Source organism: Thalassophryne amazonica, chromosome 2 (genome assembly GCF_902500255.1).
Source record: "Thalassophryne amazonica chromosome 2, fThaAma1.1, whole genome shotgun sequence".
Taxonomy (NCBI): Eukaryota; Metazoa; Chordata; class Actinopteri; order Batrachoidiformes; family Batrachoididae; genus Thalassophryne; species Thalassophryne amazonica.
Genome location: NC_047104.1, coordinates 21449083 through 21475835, shown reverse-complemented (window position 1 = coordinate 21475835; position 26753 = coordinate 21449083). Strand labels below are relative to the sequence as shown.

The window sequence follows — 26753 nt, the reverse complement described above, 5'->3', positions numbered from 1 at the left end:
TGTTAGAAGTGCACAGTAAATTTTGCAGAGTGAAATATACTCTGCCAGGATAATATTTGGTCCCAGTCCAAATAGAGTTAACTATACTCTATCACAGTGCTAAATCAGTTCTGTCGCAGTGTAAAATCACCTCTATCATGCTGTGAATGACTCTTATTGGAGTTGAAAAATGTAATTTGACAAGAAGGTAGAGCTGATTTCACTCTATAATAGAGTGTATCACAATAGTACCCCACCTGTTGTGTGGGCCGCCAGAAGAGGAGGTACTGCTGGCCCACCACCAGAGGGCGCCCTGCCTGAAGTGCGGGCTTCAGGCACGAGAGGGCGCTGCCGCCTACAGGAACAGCCGAGGTGACCATCTGCATCTCACCTGGGATAAAAGCAGGATGACACCTCCACCACATCGCCGAGATATCGACTTCTGCGAGAGGTAATATTCTCAGCCTTAATCTGTGCCGTACTGTACTGTGTGTTTCTGATCTTTGTACAGGAGGTTTCAGTCGTTTGTGTCAGCGGGAAGCTGAGCTGGTCGGTAACGACAGGGTGACGGATCGCACCCTTCACGATCAGTGAGACAAGTGACTGTTCAGGTTCTGTAAAAGACTGTGTTCATATTTTCAGAGGTGGAGGTGGAATTCCCACCATTATTGTTACGGGGTGTACACACACCCACACTTGACTGTCTTTGTTCTCCGCCAGCAGTACCAGATCCGACACGCTGAGACGGTGGCCACCTGGGGACATCGGGACTTGGCGGCTCCAGTATCCTTCGGGTTCGGTGGCGGTGGAAATCGTGTGATTCCGGTTCGTCTCTAGACGGGCGTCTCCTATCGTCGAGCCTGCCCACACGACACCTTTATTGATTGACTTGTATTCATTCTGTAATCTGCTGTGTTTGGTTGTGGCATTCACAACAGTAAAGTGTTCAAATTTAACTCCTTCTATTGTCCGTTCATTTACGCCCCCTGTTGTGGGTCCGTGTCACTACACTTTCCCAACACCACCCTCCAAAAGATGGTGACCCACCAGGTTTGTCAGGATGGGGGGAAGAAAATATCACAGAAGGGAGGGATCCAAAAGTGGGACTTAAAAATCCAGGACTGGTTCTCATGCCCATAACCCTCCCAGTCCACAAAATATTGCAGATCCCAGTCCCAACGCTGCACATCTAGGAGCCTCAGCACAGTGACGGTCAGGTGGCCAGAGAGGAATTTGGTGGAGAACACAAGGGGGTCAAGCAGTAAAGCTTGAGGCAGGAAACCACAGGTTGACAACAGAGGGCCCCAACACCTGATCAATGAGATAAGGCCCCCAAAACAGGAGCTAGCATTTGTGACTGCTTTCAAAGAGATGTCTTTAGCGGAAAATCACACTTGTTGCCCAGGCCAGTACTGAGGGGCCAGAGGATGATGCCAGTCTGCATGGCAAAAGGCCTGACTCCTGGCATAGAGTTAAATGAGCTGTCTTCTACACCACATGGCAATGATGAAGATAGGACAGTAAGAGTCACATTCTGGGCAGAAAACAGCAGCAGTGGATACCTCAGAGAGGACTTCAAAAAGTTGAGAGTCTGGTAGCAGTGCTGACCTGAGAGGTCTGAGCGTAGTCAGTCCAGGATAGGTGGGTACTCCAGGAGGCTGGATGGTTGGCTGTGACCCATCACTGGATGAGCTATAGTTCTTTTTTGACCCAGTCAGCTTGACTGTTGGTTTGAGGATGGAAACAAGAAGACAGGCTGACTGTGGCCCCCAAGGCAGCGCAAAAAGACTTACACATGTGGGGGCCACGGTCCAAGATAATGTCCAAAGGGGTGCCATACAGCCAGAACACATGGGGGACCAGTACGTCAGCAATCCCTTGGGCTGAAGGGAGTTTTGGGAGGGTGGCCTTTGAGAAGCAGTCATTGATGGTGAGGAAGGTGGTGTTCCCTTTTGAAGGGCAAAGTAAGGTAATGAAGTCTACGCAGCTATCCGACCAGGGTTGGCCAGGTGTTGGCAGAAATTAAATGAAGCCTGCAGGAGGGTGATGAGATGCCTGGCACAGATGGTGCAAGAAGAGACCGTCCTCATTGTCAGTATCTAGAGTGGGCCACCAGAAGTATCTTCTGATGAAGTCCCAGATCCGATTGATGTGGGGATGACATACCAATTTAGAGGAGTGGCAGAACTGTAGTACAGATGAACGGACGTTTGGAGGAAGAGTTTAAGGGTACATTCAACTGGACCTGGAAATGGGTGCCGGTGTTGCAGACCAAACACTCCCCCCCAAAAAATGGTCTGCCCTGCCTTCATTTTGTGACAACAGCAGCACGTCTGAGACTGACTCTCTACACCCAAAGTGATCAAATGGATTAATGTGATTATCAACCATCAAATGACAAGGTAAAACCTCGTAAATCATGCTAAAGTCAGTTTTAAGCAGAAAACAAGGCGATAATTGGCAAGTTGTTACTGACGCTCTGAAATGACGTAGGCGCCGCAGCAGGTGCTGCGTGCTCTGATTGGTCCTCTGTCTTTTCTTATGAAATAATGCTGAATTTATGTGGAAATGATTATTGTACAAAAGCTTCAGATATCTGTCACTGAGATAGATGATGACTGGAGTGCAGTTTTAAGCAGAAACAAGGTGATAATCTATGAATTGTTGGTGATGCTCAGAAATCACGCTGCTGAGCTCCGAAATGATGCATGCTCAGTGAAGGCAGTGCGGACCGATTTTTAGGGGGCCATGACAGCGGGCCTCCAGGACCTTATTTTCAATGTCCCAGGTGAGATTCCCACAATGAGTGCAGGTGAAACAATTGGTTCTGGGTGTCTGGTTTGGTCTGGAACAGTGTGTTGAGATGACGTAGGCGCATCCACTTTTGTGTTGTTGTTTTTAAGCAGGTTTGTAGTGTAGCAAATATGGTTACATACATATCATTGCAGAAGCAAAAGTACATTGATGTTCTACTTTTAACAAAAGAACAAACTCTCTCCAGCCAATCCTAAGGTTGGAATGTGACACTGCTCTGACCCGATGTTATCACTACACAGAAAGCCCAAACCTTCTCACAAAAGTGACCAGTCTTCAAAAGACACTCCCTATACACAGTGGTGGGCACAGTTCCAATAATCCGATAACAGATAATTATCGAAGATAATGTTTTCATTATTGGATTATCTTTTTAGATAACTTTAAAAACCATTATCGGACTAATTATCTTCCGATAATTTTTTGTCCGATAACTTTTAGACCGATAATGTAGTAAACAAAGCTGAACAGCAACAAACATTTTTAAAATTTAAAATCAGTTGAGCACCTACCTGTTAAAAGTTTCCTAACAGATATAGTTCCACCCTCTACCAACAGAAGAGAGCTGCTTTCAGGAGAAACTGCTCTATCCTCTGCAGGCAAAGAACTGGTCACAAAAAAAAAAAATAATAATAATAATTTCCTTTAACACCATACTGATACGCTGGCAATATCACCCAAGTCATCCAGAGGCATACATTTTTAACTTATGGTTCAGATTTTAACCAAACTAATTTTGGACAAGTTATTTAAAATTACTGTCATGTCTGAAGTTTTATAAAATGAAAATATCAGATATATGTTTTAGTTTTAAAGTAATGTGCTAATTTTTAAGGTTTTAGTGAGCAAATGACAAATTTTGTACATTTTATGATATGATATGATTATCATTTGTACATTTGAAGATATGAAAACATATTTCTTAACATTGAAGCAAGCACCACTGCAGTCTCGTACACCTCTTCAGCGCCATAAATGATACTACGGCTCATGTTCACACTTCGCAAACCTGGTTTAAAAACTATGCTTTTGAAGCTACTTTTGTGCATGATTAGTGGCATCAAACTCCTGAGAGAATGAGCAACTTTTGCATAATCCATCAATACAGAACATGCAGATTGCAAACAAAATATGATGTGATAGGGAAAATATGAGCTCAGATTTGGATTCAGCACCCCCAAATGACCCTAAATTAGTTCTCAAAGTCTATGCAAGAAAAAAAAAATGTTGACCAGTGTTATGTGTTTATCTTTATAGCTTTTCATTTTTTTCTCTCTTTTTCTTGTCAATATGAGTGTGTTGGAAAACACAACCATGCAGGTTTATTTTTAGTTAATTTTTTGATAAATGCGCTGGTAAAAATCCCTCCCCCCCAAGTTCCTTTATAATGCAATGAAACATGATTTGTGATTTCAGTCTAGAGTGTGTGTTTCCATGTGGATGATACATGAATAAATAAGTAAATGACTGAATAAATGAAAACTAATATAACAGGAATTTTTTTTATTGTACCCCCATTTGAGAAAAAGGAGGAATTAACAGTAAAAAAAAGCTAGATCAATTTTTGATTGCAGACTGATTTTCCTATATTGGTTATTCAGGACCATTTCAGTGTTTAAAAAAGAAAAAAAGCCCACAAACAAACAAAGAGTGCTGTGGGCACTCTCACTGTCCCCTTTGCCCCACTGGCATTCTCATATACAATAAGGGATACTATACAATTATAGACTTTTGATGAGGTGTACCCATGATTATGCGGACCTGGTCAGGATGGGGTTCACCACCAAAATCAAAAGTCTATAACTGCTTTATTATATGGTAAACAAGAAAATTGGGAGTTTGTCAGACATACTAAAACTGAAAAATCAATCTCAAGTTTCAACTCTTTATTATTACTGTCATACTGCACCAACTAACATCCCATTGATCAACTGGAGATGCCTGTTAAGTCCGTGATGAAGAGTCATCAGGCTTGTTTTCTTATAAAGTTCGCCATTCGCCTGTCTAGCTTCCGCGTAAAATCGACCAAATACTCCGTCAAGCATCCGTCTGTCATAAGTTTCAAATTTGGGCGTATGTCCCTTTTCAGTGACGTACTTGCGAAACAGGTTGGCTGCTGACTGTGTATTTCTGCGAGTGTTCTTTGCATGTCTTTTGTCTTCTTTGTCGTGGAAAATTCATTTTAAGTCAGCGTCGCTAACAGACGCAATCCTGTCTTCTGCCATCTTGTCAACAAACTGACAGCCAAAGTAGGCGTTGTATCATGTTATCTGATTGGTTGTGTTGTGTGGGCCGCCAGAAGAGGAGGTACTGCTGGCCCACCACCAGAGGGCGCCCTGCCTGAAGTGCGGGCTTCAGGCACGAGAGGGCGCTGCCGCCACGGACACAACCGGGGGTGACAGCTGTCACTCATTATCTCTTGACAGCTGTCACCCATCTACTCTACATCATCTCACTCCATAAAGACCGGACATCATCTCCACCTCATTGCCGAGATATCATCTACCTGTGAAGGTACTATTCTCTGCCTTACTAAGTAATTATAACTTACGTGTGCTCTGTTAGCAGCCGTTGTCCTGTGGTGCCTTGTCAGCTGGATTGGCGGTTTGTGAGAGTGCCGACGTCTTCGCCTCTCACTCCTTCCAGATAAGTGCTTTAACAGGAGCTGCATGAGTGTGTGATCAGAGGTGGAGGTGACTTTCCACCGTCTGACTGTTTTTGTTACTGGGTGTGCACACACCCACATCTCACTGTTTGTGCTCCTCGCCAGCAGTACCAGATCCGACAGTCGGGGATGGTGATCACCTGGGAATTCGGGACTTGGCGGCTCCAGTATTCACCGGGTTCTGTGGCGGTGGAAATCGTGTGGTTCCGGCTCTTCTCAGGACAGACGTCTTCTATCCTCGAGCCTGCCCACACGTCACCTTTGTGGATTGACTATAATCAGATTCTGAGATTGTCTGTATACTCGTTGTGCACATTCACAACATTAAATTGTTACCTTTTGGCTCATCTATTGACCGTTCATTTGCGCCCCCTGTTGTGGGTCCATGTCACTACACTTTCCCCAACAGGATATCTCGGCCAATGTCATGGATCCCGAGGGGCGTCAATCATCTGTTGGACAGCCAATGGAAGAGCAGGGTGCACCGGCGTCGGCTGGAGGCGTGATTGGTGGGTTGCAGCACATCCTCACCGCCTTTACCGCTCGGATGGACCTGATGACCGAGCAGCACATCATCCTCAATCGCAGGATGGAGGCTCTCACCGCCCAGGTGGAAGCGCGCGCTCAGGGCGCTGCTGCAGCTCCTCCTCCTGCCGACCCGGTGCCGAATACAGACGTTCCACTGGTCATTCAACGACCCCCCCCCCCACCATCCCCTGAAGCATACATAAGCCCCCCAGAGCCGTACGGAGGTTGTGTGGAGACGTGCGCGGACTTTCTTATGCAGTGTTCGCTCGTCTTTGCACAGCGTCCTGTGATGTACGCGTCTGATGCCAGCAAGGTGGCTTACGTGATTAATTTGCTTCGAGGTGAGGCACGCGCTTGGGCTACAGCGCTTTGGGAACAAAGTTCACGGCTCCTTGCCTCTTATACTGGGTTTGTGAGGGAGCTCAGAACTGTTTTTGATCACCCTAACAGAGGCGAAACCACGTCTACCGTGCTGCTGTCAATGAGACAGGGGCGCCGAAGAGCAGCCGAATATGCAGTCGACTTCCGCATCACGGCTGCGAGATCTGGCTGGAATATGACTGCGCTCCACGCCGCCTTCATAAACGGACTGTCGTCGGTCCTGAAGGAGTACCTGGTGGCTAAGGAGGAACCGCGGGATTTGGCTGAGCTTATGGATCTGGTTATACGTTTGGACAATCGGTTAGAAGAACGCCGACAGGAGTGAGGCGAAGGACGCGGTCAGGCACAAGCCGTCCCTCTTCCTCCCGGGTCCGAAAGGGAGCCGTCTTCCCCACGCTCTACAGCCACAGCACTCCGTGTGGCTACAGCTCCCCCTGCTGACGTTGTTAGGGAAACGAGCAGGGCCAAAAGTAGATCAGATGACAGATTGAGGAGGCTGGTCTGCGGGGAGTGCTTTCTCTGCGGCTCGAGTGAGCATCAGCAGAGAGACTGCCCCAAACGGCCAAAACACAAACGCCCACCCTTAGAAACTGGGCTGAGGGGGGGTCAAAACCTTCACGTGGGTCATACTCATCTTTCAACACGACTCCCAGTTACAATCCTGAGTGGGGATTTAACCCTTCAAGCCTCAGCACTGGTGGACATGGGGTCAGAAGGGAATCTGCTGGATAGCAGATGGGCAAGGGAGGTAGGACTCCCTCTAGTGGCGCTTTCTTCGCCAGTGAAGGTGCGGGCACTAGATGGCACCCTTCTCCCTTTAATCACACACAAGACACAACCTGTAACCCTGGTAGTGTCTGGGAATCACCGGGAGGAGATTGAGTTTTTTGTAACTCCTTCTACCTCCCGCGTGATTTTGGGCTTCCCATGGATGATCAAACACAATCCCCGGATTGATTGGCCGTCTGGGGTTGTGACTCAGTGGAGCGAAACCTGCCACCGAAATTGTTTAGGATCCTCGGTTCCTCCCAGTGTAAATGCTAATGAGGAGGTTAAAGTCCCTCCCAATCTGACGGCGGTGCCGGTTGAGTACCACAACCTTGCTGATGTCTTCAGCAAGGATCTGGCGCTCACCCTTCCCCCGCACCGTCCGTACGATTGTGCCATTGATTTGGTCCCGGGCGCTGAGTACCCGTCCAGCAGGCTGTACAACCTCTCACGTCCTGAGCGCGAATCAATGGAGACCTACATCCGGGACTCATTAGCTGCCGGGCTGATCCGGAATTCCACCTCCCCGATGGGTGCAGGTTTCTTTTTTGTGGGCAAGAAAGACGGCGGACTCCGTCCATGCATTGATTACAGGGGGCTGAATGACATAACGGTTCGCAATCGATACCCTTTACCCCTGTTGGATTCAGTGTTCACGCCCCTCCATGGAGCCCAACTTTTCACCAAACTGGATCTTAGGAATGCGTATCACCTGGTTCGGATCCGGAAGGGAGACGAATGGAAGACGGCATTTAACACCCCATTAGGTCATTTTGAGTACCTAGTCATGCCGTTCGGCCTCACCAACGCCCCCGTGATGTTCCAAGCTTTGGTAAATGACGTCATGCGGGACTTCCTGCACCGATTCGTCTTCGTATATCTGGATGACATACTCATCTTTTCCCCGGACCCTGAGACTCATGTCCAGCATGTACGTCAGGTCCTGCAGCGTTTATTGGAGAACCGGCTGTTTGTGAAGGGCGAGAAGTGTGAGTTTCACCGCACCTCTTTGTCCTTCCTGGGGTTCATCATCTCCTCCAACTCCGTCACCCCTGATCCGGCTAAGGTTGCGGCGGTGAGAGACTGGCCCCAACCAACAAGCCGTAGGAAGCTGCAACAGTTCCTCGGCTTTGCAAATTTCTACAGGAGGTTCATTAAGGGCTACAGTCAGGTAGTTAGCCCCCTGACAGCCCTGACCTCTCCAAAAGTCCCCTTCACCTGGTCGGATCGGTGCAAAGCCGCGTTCAAGGAGTTGAAGCGCCGGTTCTCGTCTGCACCAGTTCTGGTGCAGCCCGACCCTAGCCGCCAGTTTGTGGTTGAAGTGGACGCCTCTGACTCAGGGATAGGAGCCGTGCTATCCCAGAGCGGGGAGACCGATAAGGTTCTTCACCCGTGTGCCTACTTTTCTCGCAGGTTGACCCCCGCTGAACGGAACTATGACGTCGGCAATCGAGAACTCCTTGCGGTGAAAGAGGCTCTTGAGGAGTGGAGACACCTGTTGGAGGGTGCCGTTCACGGTTTTCACTGACCATTGGAACCTGGAGTATATCAGGACCGCCAAGCGGCTGAACCCCAGGCAAGCCCGCTGGTCACTGTTCTTTGGACGTTTTGACTTCCGGATCACCCTACGCCCCGGGACCAAGAACCAGAGATCGGATGGCTTGTCCCGGGTACACAAAGACGAAGTCAAAACTGTGCTGTCGGATCCACCGGAGCCCATCATTCCGGAGTCCACTATCGTGGCCACCCTCACCTGGGACGTGGAGAAGACCATCCGGGAGGCCCTGGCACGGACCCCGGAACCGGTCCGAAGAATCGTCTGTACGTCCCACCAGAGGCCAGAGCTGCAGTCTTGGACTTCTGTCACGGTTCCAAGCTCTCCTGTCATCCAGGGGTGCGAAGGACCATGGCAGTTGTCCGGCAGCGCTTCTGGTGGGCGTCTATGGAAGCCGACGTCCGGGAGTATATCCAGGCCTGCACCACCTGTGCCAGGGGCAAGGCAGACCACAAAAGGTCCCAAGGACTTCTCCAGCCGCTTCCTGTGCCTCATTGCCCCTGGTCCCATATCGGCCTGGATTTCGTCACGGGCCTCCCGCCGTCCCAGGGCAACACCACCATCTTCACGATAGTGGACCGATTCTCCAAGGCGGCCCACTTCGTGGCCCTCCCGAAGCTCCCAACAGCCCAGGAGACAGCAGACCTCCTGGTCCACCATGTCGTCCGTCTGCATGGGATACCTACCGACATCGTCTCTGATCGTGGTCCCCAGTTCTCCTCACACGTCTGGAGGAGCTTCATCCTGGATCCGGCCCTCCTGGCCGATTTCTACCGCCGTCACCCGGACAAGCCTGGTCGGGCGCCAGGAGGCGCCCGTTGAGGGGGGGGGTCCTGTTGTGTGGGCCGCCTGAAGAGGAGGTACTGCTGGCCCACCACCAGAGGGCGCCCTGCCTGAAGTGCGGGCTTCAGGCATGAGAGGGTGCTGCCGCCACGGACACAACCGGGGGTGACAGCTGTCACTCATTATCTCTTGACAGCTGTCACCCATCTACTCTACATCATCTCACTCCATAAAGACCGGACGTCATCTCCACCTCATTGCCGAGATATCACCTACCTGTGAAGGTACTATTCTCTGCCTTACTAAGTAATTATAACTTACGTGTGCTCTGTTAGCAGCCGTTGTCCTGTGGTGCCTTGTCAGCTGGATTGGCGGTTTGTGAGAGTGCCGACGTCTTCGCCTCTCACTCCTTCCAGATAAGTGCTTTAACAGGAGCTGCATGAGTGTGTGATCAGAGGTGGAGGTGACTTTCCACCGTCTGACTGTTTTTGTTACTGGGTGTGCACACACCCACATCTCACTGTTTGTGCTCCTCGCCAGCAGTACCAGATCCGACAGTCGGGGATGGTGATCACCTGGGAATTCGGGACTTGGCGGCTCCAGTATTCACCGGGTTCTGTGGCGGTGGAAATCGTGTGGTTCCGGCTCTTCTCAGGACAGACGTCTTCTATCCTCGAGCCTGCCCACACGTCACCTTTGTGGATTGACTATAATCAGATTCTGAGATTGTCTGTATACTCGTTGTGCACATTCACAACAGGTTGTTATTGATAGAAGGCGTCGCTCGATTAGCTAGTGCTACGCTGCACGCGAGGTGTACTCGTTTCGCACGCGTGGTCTACTCGGTTCCAACAGTGGTCAACTCGGCATGTGGTACAGCTCAGAAAGTGCCGAAGGGGCCATTCAGAAGTTGGCAAAATCCCATACCATATAATAACTTTAAATATCCACCTGTATTTTATGGGTGGTGGTTTTGGTGCCCAGAATTATTCAAGAGACAGAGGAAGTGATGTGCTGGGTGCAGATTTTGATTTCACAAATGTAAGTGTCCATAAAATGCCTAAATACATTGTTGTGCATTGTGTTACACAACTTGACTTCAGTGTTTGTATTATTGTATTTGCAGGATGACGTGGCTACAGTCAGTGCGCGGTGGTTCCTGTTGCTCCTCTCCAGTTGTTCAGTTGTCGGCTATGACTTCATGATCACATTTGCAAAAGTAACATAAAAATGCGTAACATATTTGTAAAAGGCATGCAAATAAAAGTATTGTATTTCTAATCTGTAGCATATGATTTAAAATAATCTTTCTCTTCTAAAGTTTAGCACAGAAAAGAAAAGCTGCAGATCCCAGTGTGAGACTCACATCTTTGATAGTTTGGTTGTTGACAAATCAAAGATGTGGGTAATTTGGGTTTTATGGCTTTGTGGTTCAAATATGCTCTGTTCTTGACGTATAGATAACAGCGGATATGAAGCGGATGAAGAAGCCCAGGACAATCCCTCTGGAAGAGTCAGAGAGTGTGGTTGAGATTAACCAGACTGTTGTGTGGGCCGCCAGAAGAGGAGGTACTGCTGGCCCACCACCAAAGGGCGCCCTGCCTGAAGTGCGGGCTTCAGGCACGAGAGGGCGCTGCCGCCACGGACACAGCCGGAAGTGACAGCTGTCACTCATTAATTCCTGACACCTGTCACGCATTCTACATCATCGCACTCCATAAAACCCAGACGTCATCTCCACCTCATCGCCGAGATATCGTACTTCATTAGAGGTAATATCCTCAGCCTTTTTGTGGTATTTTGTAAACAGTTTATTGTGAGTGTTTGCAGGAGTACCGGTCCTTTTTGTGGAGGCTGTGCAAGTCGGCTCTGAGGGATCACTGCAACTTGTTGAGTGAGAGGTGGAGGTGGCATTCCCACCATTGTTGTTACTGGGTGTACACACACCCACACTTGACTGTCTTTGTTCTCGCCAGCAGTACCAGATCCGACAGTCGGGGACGGTGATCACCTGGGAATTCGGGACTTGGCGGCTCCAGTATTCACCAGGTTCTGTGGCAGCGGAAATGGTGTGGTTCCGGCTCTTCTCAGGACGGACGTCTTCTATCCTCGAGCCTGCCCACACGTCACCTTTTGTGGATTGACTGTAATTATATTCTGAGATTGTCTGTATGTTCGTTGTGCACATTTCACAACATTAAATTGTTACTTTTTGGTTCATCTATTGGCCGTTCATTTGCGCCCCCTGTTGTGGGTCCGTGTCACTACACTTTCACAACACAGACTGAATGTTTGTCGTCAAAATACTACTAGTCTACCCAATGAGCTATCGAAAGAATAAATGATGCATTCATTCAGGAAACTGTACATCAGCGGGGGATCGTGTCGCTCAGTAAGGAACTGAGTATGATATATAAAATAAATTATTCTAAAATCTCTTTAATCAAAAAGTACAGTAAGTCATTTTGACATTCATATCCTTTCCAGATGCCAATAATTTGTCTGGAGAACAGACTTCCTGAGGTGGTCCTCCAGCACTGCTGATCTTATGACCCTAGCGTGCTCCTCTTTCAGAGACATTGTCACAGATCTGCCTTTCAGGAAGAGAGCACAAGTTTCAGTGGCTTAACAGTGAGAGAGATAAAAAAGAAAGAAAAATAGGGTGACCATACTCTGATTTCCAAACAAGAGGGCCTCGAGATAATTAAAGTTCAGTGGTACTTGAAGTTTAAATTTAAATAAAATGTTTCTCCCATGTGGGTAGAAACTATACAAAAATCGTCCCTTCATAAACAATTTCTGAAGATGTTTTTCAACAAGAAATCCCATTTTAAATATTGTAAATACGAGGTCTGTCCGTAAAGTATAGGTCCTTTTTATTTTTTTCAAAAACTATATGGATTTCATTCATATGTTTTTACGTCAGACATGCTTGAACCCTCGTGCGCATGCGTGAGTTTTTCCACGCCTGTCGGTGACGTCATTCGCCTGTGAGCACTCCTTGTGGGAGGAGTCGTCCAGCCCCTCGTCGGAATTCCTTTGTCTGAGAAGTTGCTGAGAGACTGGCGCTTTGTTTGATCAAAATTTTTTCTAAACCTGTGAGACACATCGAAGTGGACATGGTTCGAAAAATTAAGCTGGTCTTCAGTGAAAATTTTAACAGCTGATGAGAGATTTTGAGGTGATTCTGTCGCTTTAAGGACTTTTCACGGTGCGAGACGTCGCGCAGCGCTCTCAGGCGGCGTCATCAGCCTGTTTCAAGCTTAAAACCTCCACATTTCAGGCTCTGTTGATCCAGGACGTCGTGAGAGAACAGAGAAGTTTCAGAAGAAGTCGGTTTCAGCATTTTATCCGGATATTCCACTGTTAAAGGAGATTTTTTTAATGAAAGACGTGCGGGCGGATTGCAGCGTCGGCTCGCAGCCGCCGCAACGCTCCGCCACAGGAAAAACACCTCTGTTGGAAGCCTTGAGGACAAGTTGGAACATCTCCAGCTGATAAACAATTTCTCATATACTCACTCCACTGAAAGCCATCAAAAGCCAACTGGATTTTAACAAATGGTTATCAACACAGAGGTGTTTTTCCTGTGCCGCCGCGCCGCGTCGGCTGCGTCCCGATGCGCGGACCCGTCCGCACGTCTTTCATTAAAAAAATCTCCTTTAACAGTGGAATATCCGGATAAAATGCTGAAACCGAATTCTTCTGAAACGTCTCTGTTCTCTCACGACGTCCTGGATTAATAGAGCCTGAAATGTGGAGGTTTTAAGCTTGAAACAGGCTGATGACGCCGCCTGAGAGCGCTGAGCGACGTCTCGCACCGTGAAAAGTCCTTAAAGCGACAGAATCACCTCAAAATCTCTCATCAGCCATTAAAATTTTCACCGAAAACCAGCTTAATTTTTCGAACCGTGTCCACTTCGATGTGCCTCACAGGTTTAGAAAAAAATTTGATCAAACAAAGCGCCAGTCTCTCAGCAACTTCTCAGACAAAGGAATTCCGACGAGGGGCTGGACGACTCCTCCCACAAGGAGTGCTCACAGACGGATGACGTCACCGACAGGCGTGGAAAAAGTCACGCGTGCGCACGAGGGTTCAAGCATGTCTGACGTAAAAACATATGAATGAAATCCATATAGTTTTTGAAAAAATAAAAAGGACCTATACTTTATTGACAGCCCTCGTATATACTAGCTGAGTTACCCGTTCTACGCAAGGGCAATAGAGAAGAATTTTAGCCATGTCATTGTATATTTCATGTCACTTTAGTTAAGGTGTAGTATGTTGCAGTGCATTGTGTGTATGTTGTCATTAATTTTCATAGAGCAATTTGTGACATTCATGAGACTCAAGTAAATGATTATAAAAAGGTGATAGTGTGTCATATCACTGCAATGCTCTGACATGCCACACACAGCAGGTACATTTTCATTGAAAAAATGCATGCCTTATCCAGATGAGCACCATGAGATGAGTGCTATGACACGAGAGTCTGCAGGTTGCAGCCATACAGTCTTGAGAGCACCATCCAACCAGTTTCACTCATGGTTTTATTTATTAACATAAAACAAATTCACACAGTTCATCGACATTAACTGCAACTCTGTCATTTTTACAAAGTGAAAATATCACACTTATCTTTTTAAGTAACGTGCTATTTTGTCAAGGTTTGCACGTTAACCAACACATGCGGCAAAAGGCATTATGGGAAAACAATCAATCAATCAATCAATTTTTTTATATAGCGCCAAATCACAATCAATCAATCAATCAATCAATTTTTTATATAGCGCCAAATCACAACAAACAGTTGCCCCAAGGCGCTTTATATTGTAAGGCAAGGCCATACAATAATTATGTAAAACCCCAACGGTCAAAACGACCCCCTGTGAGCAAGCACTTGGCTACAGTGGGAAGGAAAAACTCCCTTTTAACAGGAAGAAACCTCCAGCAGAACCAGGCTCAGGGAGGGGCAGTCTTCTGCTGGGACTGGTTGGGGCTGAGGAAGAGAACCAGGAAAAAGACATGCTGTGGAGGGGAGCAGAGATCGATCACTAATGATTAAATGCAGAGTGGTGCATACAGAGACACCATGTTTCTAAGATTTGTGGGGCCAAGTACAATAACTTCAGTTTTATTTGAGTTTAAAAGCAGGAAATTAGAGGTCATCCATGTCTTTATGTCTGTAAGACAATCCTGCAGTTTAGCTAATTGGTGTGTGTCCTCTGGCTTCATGGATAGATAAAGCTGGGTATCATCTGCGTAACAATGAAAATTTAAGCAATACTGTCTAATAATACTACCTAAGGGAAGCATGTATAAAGTGAATAAAATTGGTCCTAGCACAGAACCTTGTGGAACTCCATAATTAACTTTAGTCTGTGAAGAAGATTCCCTATTTACATGAACAAATTGTAATGTATTAGACAAATATGATTCAAACCACCGCAGCGCAGTGCCTTTAATACCTATGGCATGCTCTAATCTCTGTAATAAAATTTTATGGTCAACAGTATCAAAAGCAGCACTGAGGTCTAACAGAACAAGCACAGAGATGAGTCCACTGTCCGAGGCCATAAGAAGATCATTTGTAACCTTCACTAATGCTGTTTCTGTACTATGATGAATTCTAAAACCTGACTGAAACTCTTCAAATAGACCATTCCTCTGCAGATGATCAGTTAGCTGTTTTACAACTACCCTTTCAAGAATTTTTGAGAGAAAAGGAAGGTTGGGGATTGGCCTATAATTAGCTAAGATAGCTGGGTCAAGTGATGGCTTTTTAAGTAATGGTTTAATTACTGCCACCTTAAAAGCCTGTGGTACATAGCCAACTAACAAAGATAGATTGATCATATTTAAGATCGAAGCATTAAATAATGGTAGGGCTTCCTTGAGCAGCCTGGTAGGAATGGGGTCTAATAAACATGTTGATGGTTTGGATGAAGTAACTAATGAAAATAACTCAGAACAATCAGAGAGAAAGAGTCTAACCAAATACCGGCATCACTGAAAGCAGCCAAAGATAATGATACGTCTTTGGGATGGTTATGAGTAATTTTTTCTCTAATAGTTAAAATTTTGTGAGCAAAGAAAGTCATGAAGTCATTACTAGTTAAAGTTAATGGAATACTCAGCTCAATAGAGCTCTGACTCTTTGTCAGCCTGGCTACAGTGCTGAAAAGAAACCTGGGGTTGTTCTTATTTTCTTCAATTAGTGATGAGTAGAAAGATGTCCTAGCTTTACGGAGGGCTTTTTTATAGAGCAACAGACTCTTTTTCCAGGCTAAGTGAAGATCTTCTAAATTAGTGAGACGCCATTTCCTCTCCAACTTACGGGTTATCTGCTTTAAGCTACGAGTTTGTGAGTTATACCACGGAGTCAGGCACTTCTGATTTAAAGCTCTCTTTTTCAGAGGAGCTACAGCATCCAAAGTTGTCTTCAATGAGGATGTAAAACTATTGACGAGATACTCTATCTCACTTACAGAGTTTAGGTAGCTACTCTGCACTGTGTTGTTATATGGCATTAGAGAACATAAAGAAGGAATCATATCCTTAAACCTAGTTACAGCGCTTTCTGAAAGACTTCTAGTGTAATGAAACTTATTCCCCACTGCTGGGTAGTCCATCAGAGTAAATGTAAATGTTATTAAGAAATGATCAGACAGAAGGGAGTTTTCAGGGAATACTGTTAAGTCTTCTATTTCCATACCATAAGTCAGAACAAGATCTAAGATATGATTAAAGTGGTGGGTGGACTCATTTACTTTTTGAGCAAAGCCAATAGAGTCTAATAATAGATTAAATGCAGTGTTGAGGCTGTCATTCTCAGCATCTGTGTGGATGTTAAAATCGCCCACTATAATTATCTTTTCTGAGCTAAGCACTAAGTCAGACAAAAGGTCTGAAAATTCACAGAGAAACTCACAGTAACGACCAGGTGGACGATAGATAATAACAAATAAAACTGGTTTTTGGGACTTCCAATTTGGATGGACAAGACTAAGAGTCAAGCTTTCAAATGAATTAAAGCTCTGTCTGGGTTTTTGATTAATTAATAAGCTGGAATGGAAGATTGCTGCTAATCCTCCGCCTCGGCCCGTGCTACGAGCATTCTGACAGTTAGTGTGACTCGGGGGTGTTGACTCATTTAAACTAACATATTCATCCTGCTGTAACCAGGTTTCTGTAAGGCAGAATAAATCAATATGTTGATCAATTATTATATCATTTACCAACAGGGACTTAGAAGAGAGAGACCTAATGTTTAATAGACCACATTTAACTGTTTTAGTCTGTGGTGCAGGAAATGATAGTGCTCTTTGTTTCTGAGTCTCTGTCTGATCATTTCCCCCTCAACCAGGGGTCACTCCGAACAGTCGCTGAAAAAACCTTCTCCCAATAGGGTGATATCTGTCACTCGTTCTTCTGCTTTTTTCCTTTTAATCCTGTCATTATAACTTTCATGACGCAAAGCCAAGAAACCAGACAGTGACAGAGAAATCTTCACCCCCTCTGTTGCTGCATTCAGTGCAAGCAAAGGTGTCAAAATGCATAGAACAGCACTGCCCTCTATTGTGTGCCCTCAGTGTGTTTTGTGCCCAGAATGTCTCAAAATTACGTAACTTAGCAAAGCGATGAATGCATGTGATCGATGATCAACAAATACTGAATCACACTTCACAAACACAATTTTAAGGTTCGTAAATGCCTTTTTTTACAAATGGAAAAAAAAATCATATATTAACAAATACACATTTATTTGTACAAATCAACACACAAGTTACATATCAGAAATTTGTGTTTGTGGATCACAAAATGTGTGCAAATCAAGAAATATTATTGTCTCATTTGCAGGTATTAATGACACAAATTTAACTCCATAGAGAAAACTGAAAGACTTAAGGGCCTTTCAGATTGCACACTTTATCGACTTTAAATATCACTTCCTTTTGCGTCAGATGCATTGGTTGTGTCAGGCTAATTGGGGGCATTCAACGTGTTGGACGCGTTGAATGCAGCTATCACTATCTTGCTTTTCCAAATGAAGAAAAAGCAGAGCAGTCACCAACTTGGATTTGTGTCTGCCAGAAACACAAAAAAGCTGAAAAAACAGCAGAACGAATCTCCCATCACCAGGCTGGGAGAAGCTTTTTCAGCATCTTTTGGGAGTGACGCTGAGCCGAGGGAAGACTGAACAGGCGGTGTGATCAACTGGGCAGCGACAGCGGTCAGAGCCACACGGAGCAGACAGGGTTTTAGGCCGAGTGAGACAAAACAACCGAGGTGATGGAGCAGACCCACTCAGTCCGAAATTCATCACTTTTGGATATATACAAACACCCAGTTTGAGCAACGGAGCTTAGTTCTGCAAATTTGTCTGAGGTGAGAATAATTTAAAAATAAAATGTGATGTTACTGCACTGCTGAAGGTTTAATGCTTGGCTAACGTTAGCTTAGCCTTTTAGCTGCAGAATCACAATCGAGCTGAGTGAACATTTTAATTTGTAAATGGTTCAGTCTATTTTTATTTTTACCAAATAAAGCTACAGCTTTTTTTGTTACTTCAGAGACCACAAAACTCAACGTTAAATAACAGATTTGTTTCAGTTTTTTTTTTTTGTTTCAGTTTTTTTTTTAAATTGTTTTGTGTTTCTTTATATTTTAAGATTTTTTTTTTCCTTTTTTTTCCCCACAATCAGGAACATTTGCTGTGCAGACAATCTAAATACTGGCACACTTCAAAAACTTCCAGTGTTGGAACTGAACACCAAAACCTGAAGTCCAGTCAGAAGAAAACATCTCTGCTCTTCAAAATGTGAGAAAAGTGTCTTCAAAAACTCCACCAGAGGTTGAAGCTGCAGAGGAGACTTTCATCTGGTTAAATGTCCAGAGAGTCCAGCAAACAAACACCTGCTGCTACGCTTCTAAATAAAACAAAGGCTCTTTAAATAGCAGCTATTTTATTATTTAAAAAGCTGTTTCATTTTATGTTTTAACATTAAATGATTGGATCATTAAACATGTCCATGAAGTCAAAGTTCAGTCAAAAGACATTTGCACAGGTAGATGAAGCCCTGCCCCTATTGTGCACAATTTTAAGACATTCACAATCACTGGTCAAATTCTGTCCTGATTCCAACATTAAAGGCGATCACATACTCTGAGGACATAATTAAAAGTTGAAATGACTCAGTTAAAAAAAATGATTTCATCATGAGGTTTATGTCACATTAAGAAATCCAAATTAACAAACACACTGCAGTCATTGTTATATCATCTCCTGTTGCATTTATAATAAACATTTGTATTTATTTATGGTGTCTCTTCTCCTGGTGAAATGCAGATATGAGTAATCTACAAGATTTTAAAATGTACAGATTAATTTCCCTGCTATTTTATATGTCTAAAAATAAATGTCCACAGTTCCTTATAATGTTAATCAAGAAATCAGCTCATCTGAAACAACAGGCAAGTTATGGTTTTAATTTACAGATGAAGAAAGGTTTCTAAAGACTTCTATTTTTTTACTATTTTAATTACAAGTGTTCTAATGTAAGAAACTTTTTTTACAATAATCAGAAATTAATTTTGAGGTAAAAAAAAATTTGAAGGATTTTCTTCAGAAAACTACTGTGTATAAATTAACAATTCTGTGACACGTTTCTGCACTGTAGTCTTCTTTGTTTTGGCCTGATGGCTGGTTTCTATTGGACAGTGCGAAGCTACGTCACAGTGCGCTGTGATGAAAGCACACTCTCACGAGCGCCACTAGCTTAGCTTACGGCAAGCTAAAAGTGGACGTAGTTCCCAGAGTAGTTCCCAGATAATTGTGATAATTCCTGTGAGATAATGACTATATCTCATCTAAATTAATTCTAAACGTTATGAGTAATAAATTACAAAGATAACTGAAGAGTAGCTGTAATAAATATTTAAGAAACTTAAAGTTTATGAGCAGAAATTTGTTATCGCTCCAGCACATTGTAAACATTGACATGGTGGAGTTTGATGTGGAAGGGTTCAGAAAGATACAGTTGGAATGGTTTGATTACCATTTACAGTTGGCGATGAAAGACTCAGCTGTTAACTTTGTGTTAAAGTCAGAAAAAGAAGCTGCACTGAAAGAGATCTATCTGGGCAGAGACACATTCGGTGTGTTGTTGCTGCAACGAGAGCGACACACTGAGCAGGGTGTTGCGAAAGTAGTCCGGCGAGCTCAGTCTGTGGGTGCAAGCTATCAAATTCAATGCGTGGCACACTTTTAGTTATAGTTTAACTGTGCTTTGTCACAAAATAGAGTTCTAACAAACGGCAAATGTTCATCTTTGAAACTACCTACAGATATGAAAATTCCATTGGCTAATTACAGGACCCATCATTAACCCAAATGATGGATATGAATAATAACTGAAGATGCATTTAAATAAAAAACAAAAATAAGTTTTCATTTTCATAGTCTTATATGCTACTGACTCAACCAGACAGCAAAACAGTTATGTTATAAGCTGAGAGGCAGAATAGAAATGTGTGTCTTTTATTATAGATTATCTTGATGCACTGGTCTCCCACATTGTCCCACACAAACCTAGTCTTTGTCCCACATCTGGTAAGTTGGGATCTGCTGACCCTAAGCACAACAGTGATGCTCCATCAGATGTGTGTGCAGGCAGAAAGTTGATGCACACGTTCAGTGACTCTCCATCAGATGTGTGTGCAGGCAGAAAGTTGATGCACACGTTCAGTGATGCTCCACCAGATGTGTGTGCAGGCAGAAAGTTGATGCACACGTTCAGTGATGCTCCATCAGATGTGTGTGCAGGCAGAAAGTTGATGCACACGTTCAGTGATGCTCCATCAGATGTGTGTGCAGGCAGAAAGTTGATGCACACATTCAGTGATGTTCCATCAGATGTGTGTGCAGGCAGAAAGTTGATGCACACGTTCAGTGATGCTGTATGTGTGCAGTGAGCTCAGCCTGTGATTCGGTCCTGCACCACTTGGGTGCAGAGCTGCGTTTCTGTCCGTGCTGAAGCAGCTCTCTCAGAGGCCGTGCAGCAGCTTCATGCATGCAGAAAAACAAACCCAATCTTCATTAATCTCTGTGCGTTTGCACTCCTGACAGCTCCTTCACTGCCAGGCTCAGTCCGGTTTCTGTGCACGACACAAATCACTGTCAGCACTCTCGTTCTTCAGGTAACCTTGACTGTTCTCTCAGCTACAGAAACACCACAAATCACACTGTATCCACACTGTCCTCATAAAGTGCTCACTGCCCCAAGAGCTTTCCTTTTTAGCTTTATTGTTGTTATTATTACTACATAAGATTTTTAATTGGATTTCATGTAATGTACTGTGTCTTCTTTGTCACAAGAGATGGACAGGACGAGAAGACTGCGCGTGTGCGTAAAGTAAGGTATTTGCTGTATTTACTATAAATATACACTAACTTACCAGTTTATTAGCTACACAAAGTGAAATGCAGCCCTTCAACAATACCCCTTTATGAAGAAGTGAAGGTACATCCTCTTAAAAATCTGTACCACCAACCAGCACTGGACATAAATCTTTTTGCAGCAGGGATACACACATCCCAAACGGGATCTGACAGAAAGAGGTGTTTAGTAGTGCTGAAACAACTAATCAATTTAATCGATTATTACAGTAAAATAGTTGTCAACTAATTTAGTCATCAATTAGTTGTTAAATAACTTTGTTTTACCGCAAATGTTTTGTTTCTTCCATATAAATCAACCATTTCTGCAGCGTGGCTTTGCTTTGAACCTTGAACCAATCGAAGCAGTGATTCGCAGATCGAAAGTGCCTCGATCTGGTGCTTTGTTGATTCAGTGTTTTATTTAGCATAATCTTAATTTTTCATCACTAAAACCCCAAAGAGCATATGTCTGTGAGTAACATTTGCCTTATGTTAATCTGACCTGTTATGGTCTTCTGAAACAGTTGATAGATGTATTTTATAACTTAAAAACGGGACCGATGCAAACGCGTTAGCATGTCTATGGCGTTTTCAATGTTGAAGTTAGCATTAAGCTGTTGCAGCTGTCAGCACATTTGTTTTCTGTATAATAATTCATGGCTCAGCGTTTGTTGTCGTAAAAGAGTCAAATGTATTACAAATTGTAATATTTTATTCATTTATTTTTATCTATATCAATAATAATAATAATAGAAACAACAATAATAGTAATAATAACTAATAATGCCACAATACAGTTCTAGAGAAACGGAGAAAAAGAATCTGATAAAACAGAAAAGATTAAACCAACTAACAATGAACATAAATAAATATAGAAATAACTGTTTCCTGTGAACACCTAGTGACTCTTAAACATCCACTTCATCCCTGTTTTATTAAGTTTAATGACAATTTGTTTCGGTCAAACCACGTCTAAGCTGTGTTTTTACACAAGAAAAAAATAAAATGCAGTAAACTGCACATTTGTGTCTTTTTTCATGAAAATATCTTATTAAATATAACATATTACATTTTCGTCAGGTCTTTAAAATGCTTTTGTGGACTCTTGCTGTAATATGTTGTCAGTGGTTGAGATAGTTGCTGTAGGCATTTAAACCTGATGGAAAGCTCTTTGTGGTGTGTCGTTGATGTATGTATGTGCAAAATAAAACAAAACACTACTCCAGGTATGTTTTTGACGAGAATATAACATAACTTTGTTACAAGGTCAAACATTGATGTTGTGTGACGAGGGCCTTTTAATAATAACTCACTTAAAGAAATAATGGCAAAACTCACATCTAAGTAAAGAAAAAACCCAAAACGATTAATCAAAAAAATAATTGACCGATGAACTGATTCGTAAAATAATCGTTAGTTGCAGCCCTAGTTTCTGTGTAGGCTCTCAGTTGTCCAGGTGGTTTCCATAGTAGACAAGCATGAATCTTCGACTGGACAGGGTTGCTTGACGTGAGGACGTTTCGCTTAAAATCACAGAAGCTTCCTCAGCTAAAATTCTTGCTCTGGTAGTCTGACTTCTGTCTTGACTCTTGTAGAGAAGAATAAACCAGAAGCCAACAAAAGCTGGAGTTTTTAACCTAACCAGACCCCTCCTACCGAGAGGCCGACTGCTATAGGCTAGTGACTAAACAGTAGCTCTAATTAGCACCTATTGTGCTCTAGTTAGCACTCTCCTAATGATGGGATGGAAGCCTCCCCTGATGGCTTCCTTGACACCTCTCTCAAACCATTTCTTCTCTCTGGCTAAGATTTTAACTTCCTTGTCCTCAAACGTGTAGTTAGTGTCTTTCAGGTGGAGATGAACTGCAGACTGAGGTCCACTGGCGACCTCTCTGCGGTGCTGGTATAGCCTCTTGTTTAAAGGTTGCTTAGTCTCACCTAAGTCAGACTACCAGAGCAAGAATTTTAGCTGAGGAAGCTTCTGTGATTTGAAGCGAAACGTCCTCACGTCAAGCAACCCTGTCCAGTCGAAGATTCAATCTTCTCTACTTTGCAGCCCTAGTGTTTAGGCTGAAATAAAATGTCTTTCCTAAAAAAAAAAATCAAAGTCCAGATTTCAAAAAAGAACAGAAAAAAGGACAGGGAAGGAAAACTAAATGAGGGAAAGCAGCTGCTAACCAAATTCTTTGAAAAAAGAGGTGAGCTTGAAAGCTAGCTATATTGAGTTGGGGGGGTCTGGGGGGCCAAATTGCACCATTTTCTAGAAAAATGGTGGATTTGGTGCATTCCCTTCTAGAAAAATGGTGCAATTTGGTCCCCCAGACCCCCCAACTCAATATTGCTCCCCCAACTTTAAAAAGGGTTCTGACTCCCAAGTGTGATTTAAGGTATACATGATTTAGACCTGGTTTGACTACGTATTAGATATTTGGTGTTTGCGTTAATAAAAAAGAACATAACAGTGGGGGGGGGGGGGGGGGGGTCTTCAATATGGCTAGTACCTAGGGCCCAGAATTTGGTGCTACGCCCCTGTGTGTATCTGTACAGTAGTGTTCAGTATAATAGTAGTGCTATGTGACTAAAAAGATTAATCCAGGTTTTGCGTATATTTCTTATTGTTACATGGGAAACAAGGTACCAGTAGATTCAGTAGATTCTCACAAATCCAACAAGACCAAGCATTCATGATATGCACACTCTTAAGGCTATGAAATTGGGCTATTAGTAAAAAAAAAAAAAAAGTAGAAAAGGGGGTGTTCACAATAACAGTAGTGTGGCATTCAGTCAGTGAGTTCGTCAATTTTGTAGAACAAACAGGTGTGAATCAGGTGTCCCCTATTTAAGGATGAAGCCAGCACCTGTTGAACATGCTTTTCTCTTTGAAAGCCTGAGGAAAATGGGACGTTCAAGACATTGTTCAGAAGAACAGCGTAGTTTGATTAAAAAGTTGATTGGAGAGGGGAAAACTTATACGTAGGTGCAAAAAATTACAGGCTGTTCATCTACAATGATCTCCAATGCTTTAAAATGGACAAAAAAACAGACGCATGGAACAAAACAGAAAACAACCATCAAAATGGATAGAAGAATAACCAGAATGGCAAAGGCTCACCCATTGATCAGCTCCAGGATGATCAAAGACAGTCTGGAGTTACCTGTAAGTGCTGTGACAGTTAGAAGCTAAAAAGCAGTTTGAACATAATAGTTTTGAGTTTGTAGCGTCAACAGCAGATGCTACTATTATTGTGAACACCTCCTTTTCTACTTTTTTTTTTTTTTTTACTAATAGCCCAATTTCATAGCATTAAGAGTGTGCATATCATGAATGCTTGGTCTTGTTGGATTTGTGAGAGTCTACTGAATCTACTGGTACCTTGTTTCCCATGTAACAATAAGAAATATACTCAAAACCTGGATTAATCTTTTTAGTCATATAGCACTACTATTATTCTGAACACTGTGTGGTCAAAGATAGCACACAGGTGCCTGAGTGCTGAAGACCCCAGCAGCTGGAGAAGGTCAAGGACACACACACATTTCACCTGGCAACGGCAGATAGATGACTGCTTTCAAGAGGTAGGGATGGACTGATTATCAATCTGAATGGCTGCTATCCAGCACCTAGGACAGTTCCATAGTCTGGTGGATGCAGCAACTACTACTACTACTGCAGGCTATGTTCCTAGTCATCAGATCTTAACCCTGGTGAACCCCTGTGGGAGACTTTGGACCCTCATGTTAACTCAGTGCTCTGCAGAACCACCATCAAAATGTGAAATGAGAGAATATCTTTTTGGAAAACGGTGTTCAGCCCTTTCCATCCTTCTGTAGAGCAGGGAGCAGAGTAAACGAGGAGCTGGCCTGTCAATATGTAGACCTGGTTTTGAATTCTGCTCATGTTGTATATATCCTTGGAAAAAACAAAGAAACCTTATTTTGCACATTCTCAGCCCACCACAATGGCTATAAATGGTTACCAGATTTGGCTGGCGTTCTATTTAGGGGGAATCATAGACTCTCATTTGCATCATGCTATGGATTCCGGGGATGACCACTGGCACGGTAGACCCCAGGGCCTTTGCAGGACTTACTTCATCCTTCCAGCAGAGTTCCATAGACTTACAGAAGCTCCTGTGGCCAAACACCTTACTAAAACCTTTGACTCATTCACACAAAACTCATTGAAATATTAAGAACTTGAAATATTCCAACTCTGTGGCCTTGAAAGACATGCTTTTAATGTTTATTTGAATACTTCCAGAATTGTACTGGATCAGAAACCTCAAGTCTCCCAGCCGTGCACGATTTTGTCCTGACTTCAGTGAATTTACTCTGACTCTAATTAAAGTCCAAGTCTAAAGACCTTGACAGCAGGACTTTCAACACAAAAGTATTTGAACACTGAATTCCAGTATACATAGCTGCATTATATTGTTATTGGTCAAGTTAAGAGTTGAATTTGAGCCATCATTCAGTCAGCAGTGAGCAAATACTACTCATTGTCTTCATACAGGACTTTGTCTATGAGTACATCGTTGCTGTCCACAGGGATTTCTTCACATAACTGTTCCTTGAAGGCCAGGCCAATGGTGTAGGGCTTTCCTCTGGGGTGTTGGATGCAGCGATTGAGGTAGGTGTCATAGAAGCCCTTTCCTCGTCCCAAACGTCTCCCACTTTTGTCAAATCCCAGGCCGGGCATCAAGATGAGGTCCAGGCCTCCTGCATAAAAAAAAGACAATAATGATAAAGGTCTGCAAAAATATCTATTGTTTGTTGGTAACACAGACTGATTATTAACCAAAAATTGCCAAGACCTTTCAATACTGTGCACAGCTGGCACACTTTCCTTCTACCGCCAGTGGAAAAAACAGAAACCTCTTCAGTAACATTCATTTGTTTGACATCTCAAACCAAACTACATGTGAACAATGGTGTTGACATGCAGACAACCTGGAAAACACTTAAGAGATGCATTTAAGTACTATGTTTTGTGCACTAAAGTCAAGAGTAACACCAAGAACTACAAAGGCACTGAAGCTCCTGCTGGGATGTTAGACATTCCTGGTACCAGGGTTCTTGATGCTACTTCCCCATTCAAGTATGAACCACCAATTGTTGGTGAGATCATAAAGGTCGTGAAACAGCTGAGGGCAGTAAAACTCCAGGGATTTGTGGCATTAGAGCCGAGCTCCTCCAGGCAGGTGGAGATGCTGTTATCCTGGTATTGCAAACAATTTTTTGTTTCAATCTGGGAGACAGGTATCATCCCTACAGATTTGAAGAAAGGTTTTCAGTCCCAATCTGGAAAAGGAAAGAGTGATGGTATAAACTGTAACAACTATAAGGGTCTCACACTGTTCTCTGTGCCTGGGAAAGTGCTTGCAAGGATCATTCTTAATAGGATGCACTTCCAGCTACATGCTGTTCAGCAACCAGATTCACACCTACCAAGTCAACCCTCAACCACATTCTAGCCCTGTAAGGACTCATAAAATGCAAGCATGAATATCGGCAGTGCTTCTTCACAGCCTATTTCGATTTTCATGAAGCATTTGATTCAGTTGATCGGACTGCTCTCTGGAACATCCTGAGAATTTGTGGGATCCCCAAGAAGCTGCAGGACATCATAGCCAGTCTGGACAGACACTGCCTCCATGCCACACAGCTCTCCCAAAGACAGAGTTTTGCCAGTGAAAACTGGTGTTCTTCAGGCATGTTCTAAGTTTTACACTTTTCAGTGCTTGCAGGGACTGGGTGTTGGTCAGGTTGTGGGTGCCTTTGTTGGTGAGGAAAGGTTTACTGGCCCTGACTTTGTCATCTTTGTGGAGTCAATGTCCAG

The 26753-nt window shown here is 43.8% G+C and overlaps 1 protein-coding gene and 2 long non-coding RNA genes across 3 annotated transcripts in view; 2 read left to right on the top strand and 1 right to left on the bottom strand.

The window, feature by feature from the left end:
• Positions 1-450: 450 nt before the first annotated feature.
• LOC117522817 lies at positions 451-25270 on the top strand. Its single transcript, XR_004564342.1, has 4 exons — positions 451-462; positions 4731-4736; positions 24771-24777; positions 25192-25270. It is a non-coding gene; the product is annotated as an uncharacterized LOC117522817 (long non-coding RNA).
• Positions 18316-20382, top strand: LOC117522810. The gene is made up of 3 exons (XR_004564340.1): positions 18316-18328; positions 18456-18457; positions 20024-20382. It is a non-coding gene; the product is annotated as an uncharacterized LOC117522810 (long non-coding RNA).
• The window catches only part of mthfs (5,10-methenyltetrahydrofolate synthetase (5-formyltetrahydrofolate cyclo-ligase)), a 37109-nt gene continuing 35554 nt past the window's right edge, over positions 25199-26753 (bottom strand). Inside the window, exon 3 of the mRNA XM_034184208.1 lies at positions 25199-25633. Coding sequence (XP_034040099.1) covers positions 25407-25633 — 227 coding nt within the window. The 3' untranslated portion in view covers positions 25199-25406. The remainder of the gene's footprint in view (positions 25634-26753) is intronic.